Source organism: Sinocyclocheilus grahami, unplaced genomic scaffold (genome assembly GCF_001515645.1).
Source record: "Sinocyclocheilus grahami isolate Dianchi unplaced genomic scaffold, SAMN03320097.WGS_v1.1 scaffold523.1, whole genome shotgun sequence".
NCBI lineage: Eukaryota > Metazoa > Chordata > Actinopteri > Cypriniformes > Cyprinidae > Sinocyclocheilus > Sinocyclocheilus grahami.
The window spans coordinates 382,920-388,470 of record NW_015505702.1 but is presented as its reverse complement, the minus strand read 5'-3'; the positions used below and the strand labels follow the sequence as shown (position 1 = coordinate 388,470).

Sequence of the window (5,551 nt, the reverse complement as noted above, 5' to 3'; positions counted from 1 at the left end):
CCATCTCTCTCAACTGACTACATGTTTTCTGAGAATATTATTCCCAATGCTTAATCTTTATTACATAACATTACTGAACAATCAAATGCTTTCCCAGTGAAAAGCGAAAGTCGCAATTTGAACCACCACATGAACACAGGCATTTCAAATGCAAATACTCAAAAAAAAAAAAAAAGTTTAAGAAATCTCTTTGAGATCTGTCTTCAGGGAGAAACAAAGAACACAAAGCATTATTGCAGAGAATTTCTTTTAAACCATTTTAAGTAAAAGCCCCCCAAAAACACTGAACAAGCAGTTAAAACATTCACCCACAAAGAAGCCACAACAAGAAGGGCAATAAAAAGAAGTCAATGCATTGAGAATTCACAAACAAAATAGGGAGGGCCGTAAAGTTGCCATAAAACTTTACAAAGGAAAACTAATGCACTGTCAGTTTGTCCTTTGAAAACATTTGTTTGGAAGGTTTTAGTGTTACTTTTCCAAAGCTCTTCCCGATAGGACACAATCTGCAGGTGGAGTTCAGCACGCAACAACGTAAGATTCAGAACAGAAGGAAAGAAACATTAACCGAAAAGCAGAAGTGATAAACCAGAGTTCAAATATGCTAAGCAAGAAATGACTTTGATCTCATGTATTTATCCACAAATGAACATTCTATCATCTTTTACTCATCCTCATGTCATTCCAAGCTGGTGTAACTTTCTTCTGTTCAACACAAATGAAGAGAATTCGAAGAATATTTCCACTGTTTATGTCCATATAATGAAAATCAATGGGGTCCAAAACGACCGATTGTATGGACAAAAAATATTGTGTTCCCCAGAATAAAGTAAGTCAAACAGGTTTGGAGCAACATGAGGGTGAGTAAATGATAACAGAACTTTTTTGGATGAACTGTCCTTTTAAAGAAGTAAATATGTACCAACAGCAAACCAGTGGTTTAAGAAACCACTAGATGATTTACAGATTCAATATGTATTTGCAGTATGAAACTAAACATTTAGGGAAAGATTTATACATTTTATCTTCATGTATACCTTTAGCAAGATACTATTAACGTGACTTAATCATAGTTACATTCAAGAAAGGTGTTTGGGTACAAAACCCAATTTAATGAATCAATAAGCATAGGTTATGTCAAATGTCATATTTATGTAGTTCAACATCAAGAAAACGTTTTGATGTCTTGACTGGACAAGCCACAAAACAGGCACAGAACTTTTGTTTTTAACAGCATTCTTAAATATGTTTTATGAAAACACCCAAAAATGTTTTCTTCCTTGTTTGACTGTACAATGATTCACAAGAGAGATAGCCAAGACAAAAACATCAATAATAGTAAAAAAGCATCCAATCCCCCCCAAAAAAAACAGGCAAACAAATGCATCTGTTCATAAGAATCTCTCAACAAAAGTGAGATAGAGAAGATCTCCCCTCTAAAATCTGAACTGATCTCGGTCATGGTGGGCAGGTGGTTTAAAAAACACTGCTCAAGGCTGCTGGGGCTTCAAAACCTCCATTCCCTCCCCTCTTCCTCCGAGCACCTGCTCACTGACAGGTTTAACCACTCTTCCAGTCATGGAGAATCCCAGCCAGGGTAGTGCCCCGCGGCCTCTTGCGTTTCCACACCGCCTCTACTTATCTCCTCCAGCCTCCAGCTCCTTGGCAAGGCCTCGGATGGAAAGATCGTATACCACCTCCTCAATCTTCTTCACATCGTACTTGAGGCCATCGTAGCGCTTGCGAAGAGGGTCATTTTTTAAGTTGAGCAACCGAAAGCCAGAGTCAAGTTCATTGATGAAGTTTGAGATCCTAAGCGGACGTCCATAGTCCCCTGCGGTCACGCTGTTCACTGCCAGCCTGGACTAAACGGAATAAGATGCAACAGGTACATTGTGCTTTTAATTTGATTCACATTCTTTCCACTCTTGTCAAAGTTTATTTCACATCAAAAAGACAAAACAAAATCCACAATAATGCCCAAAAATATCAAAAATGAATAACCTAACATTATTAGTGGGATGCATGAATTGAAAATCTGAACACAAATAAGCTGAATTGTTGAATAAGTTGCTGCACAAAAATAACATTATGCAGTGCTTGCTTCAACAGCACATATACTACAATTAACATTATGTAATGGAAAGTGTTTGAATTAGGGGTGTTGCAATATACCAATACTGACTATAAACGAATATGATGAGATGCGCATGACAAACACATTTTATTTTTTGCACAGCCCTATTTCCTATGTAATGAAATCAGTTAATCAAACAGTGGCTGTTTACTGAGAAGCCTTAAAGAACCCGCCCCTTAAAAATTTATAATTTCAGAAAGATGGTCAGAATGAGGGTTGAAAATAACCATTTTTCATAAGTGAACTTCAAGGAACATATTCAAATAAAATAATCCATGTCATGACCCCTTTAATGTTCATATCAACACAAATATTTAAATACAGTAGCACGTAAATTATTACAACTAAAGAGGGTTAGATTGGTAGTTTGAATACATTTGAGAAAAAAAAAAACACTTACCAGCTCGCTGGCCATAATAAGAACTCCTGCTAGATAGTCTTCCACATCCAAATGAAACCCTTTTTCTCTGTCGACTTCAACTGCATACGTGTAAAATAGAATGAATCTACTACAGTCTCACACAAGTACTAAGATATAGGCCTATAAATAAACATGAACATTACATACTGGCAAGTATTTTTGCCACTTCCTCACGTGTAACCAAGGACTCGCTTTCCAGGTATACCACAAAAGCTGCAAGGAAGGCAAGTCGTTGAAGAACAAATCTCCAGTGTTCATGATACCTATGGAAAGGTGAGGATGTATCAGGCTTTAATATAATTATCAAGGCTAGAAGCATGATCATTCAATCACTAAGGGAAAAAAATAGTGTAAGAGGCATTTACACTGACCGATAGTACTGTTCGACTGGGAACTTAGTTTTCAGCTCTCCAGTGTGGTTTCTTACAGTGCAGAACAGCTCTCTGGCCTTTAGACACTTGCTGGGAACTGGAGGAGGGAATGAAAACGTATTCTAAAAGACATTATGTAGATCAAAAGACTTGGATCAAGCATTTTAACTTACTGTCTGTGAAACCACTTGGTTGATGGACACTTTGAAGAACAGTGAGGATCTCTCTCGCTGTCTGCTCCAGAACTTGGACAACTTTTCTTATGTCCTACAAGAAGAGCACAAATGGATTGAAAACAGCAAAATTCAAAACGAGATCAGCAGAACATTCTGTCTAGACTTCAACATCTGTTGTACTTTATCATGTCTAGTTCATAACTCACAGATGTCCTGTGAAAGCATTACTGAGAATGCTACTGATAAAGCAAAATTCTATGCAGAGGTTCTGCGACAAGTGCACAACATTTCAAATGGACTTAACGTTGCTACATAACCTTTTTTTCAGGAACGTTATTTTGCGTTTCCAAAAGCCAGTTTAGGTGTCAGTGCTGTTGTTTACCTCTCGAATATCTTGATCGGCACTCAAAAATCCTTGGATATAGCTAAACATCTCCGTTACAGACATCTTCAAATGTGCTAACGTGTGCGTCGCTCTTTACTGTGACCAGCTGTTCCAAATATACACTACTTAGATAACGTTAGGATGTAAACAGGAGATTTATTAATTGTCGTGCTCGCGAACCAAACAGCCTGCAGTCATCAGCATGCACGTTAACATCTGTCCCTTCTTCTTCGTCTTCTTCTTCTCTCGAGTTTTTTTGGCGGATTGGCAAACCAACGTTAAAGGTGCATGTCCGCCACCTACTGGTCTGGAGTGTGAAACATACGGTTCTCCACGGTTCAGCTATGAATGATTCAACTATTATAGATTTTTTTTTAAATAATAATAAAATAAACCAAATTTTTTTACATAAATAAATACAAAATTGAAAGCTTCAAACTCTTTCCAGTAATCTTGTCTTTTTTAAATACTTCAACAATTCTCCATATATTCTTGATTGCATTACCCCATAACCTAATAGTGTAACATCTGTCCCTGCTCAGTTTGTCGCATTATAATGATGTAATGATAGTCTCTCTTCATGCTGCTGGTAATCCAGACCATAGACATATTATTATATCTATGATCCAGACGCCCTCTACCGTCCCTGCTCAAATTCAACTCAATAATTTTTATTCAGTTGCTTTTTCCTCGTTAAGAAAAAAGTAAAATAAATAAATAATAAATAAATAAACCTGAGCTGAGCTGTCAAAGCTGAAAAAAGAAGAGTACGTTATAAATACCTAGCTCTTGACAAGAATATCTAAAAAAGATATCGTTTTTTACTATGTTGATTTATATATAGCCTAGCTGTTCTATCTGTGGTCTTATCTTTCATTATTTTCCCACACAACCTTCAAGATGTTCAATCATTTGGAAAATTAAATAATAATATAATAATAATAATAATAATACATAAAAAATAAGTGTGGACAAAATAACCGTTATATAGATGCAATTATACAATAAATTGTGAATAAGAAAGCTGCAGGATTTGTTAAATAAACTATAAACAGTGTGTATTGTACGTGATTTTAGCCTACAAATATATATCGTTTTTTACTATGTTGATTTATATATAGCCTAGCTGTTCTATCTGTGGTCTTATCTTTCATTATTTTCCCACACAACCTTCAAGATGTTCAATCATTTGGAAAATTAAATAATAATATAATAATAATAATAATACATAAAAAATAAGTGTGGACAAAATAACCGTTATATAGATGCAATTATACAATAAATTGTGAATAAGAAAGCTGCAGGATTTGTTAAATAAACTATAAACAGTGTGTATTGTACGTGATTTTAGCCTACCAGTTGTAAGCCGATGAGAGATAAAAGAAACGCTCATTATTTTTACTTCAAGATAAATCACTAATGAATAGCAGTTACTCAGAACTGTCAGCAGCAAAGCAACCGAAATCACAAGAATAGACAATGGTCGTAATTTTAAAAAAGTGAGCACTTTTGAAAGGTCTTATTTATTCATTTATTCATTCGTTCGTTCATTTTACAAATGCAGGCCTAATGAGTTGCACAACTGCTTTTATAATAACAAACCAATTGATCAAGAACATATAGCCTATAGACGTAGGACAAATATTCTATTCCTCGTTTTTATGCATTGCATGTGTCTTTAAAGAGATCATCTGTCTGCTCGACACGTCTTGTCACATATTTATTATACATGTTCGTAGAAATACTATCTCTAGTATCCCTCCACTATGCTGCCAGTGAGAGTGTGGCTGCATCTCAAAACCTAATGAGCTGCCTAGCTAGACCGCATTTCCTACATCACAACCATGCCGAACATTCCAAACGCGTTTTAAATGCCCTGCTGTGCTGCCTTGACAGAGGCGTCTGCGGTTGTGGCTAGAAGGGATACAGCAAAAACCGGAAGCTAACAGTACATTGAATTTTCTACCTATTAGATTGTGTTTTATTAACGTCTACACCTATCCCAGCCCTAAACATACCCCTTACAATAATGCAAAAATAATAATTATGGTTGTACAGTGT

General features: G+C 35.9%; 1 protein-coding gene across 1 annotated transcript; it reads right to left on the bottom strand.

The window, feature by feature from the left end:
- Positions 1-893: 893 nt before the first annotated feature.
- Positions 894-3,753, bottom strand: LOC107555051 (translin-like). The gene is made up of 6 exons (XM_016237738.1): positions 3,488-3,753; positions 3,103-3,196; positions 2,930-3,026; positions 2,706-2,821; positions 2,538-2,617; positions 894-1,865 (listed from the first exon to the last, which is right to left on the bottom strand). Exons 1-6 carry the CDS (start codon positions 3,551-3,553, stop codon positions 1,635-1,637), a joined length of 684 nt encoding a protein of 227 aa, XP_016093224.1. The 5' UTR covers positions 3,554-3,753; the 3' UTR covers positions 894-1,634.
- Between the last annotated feature and the right edge of the window lie 1,798 nt (positions 3,754-5,551).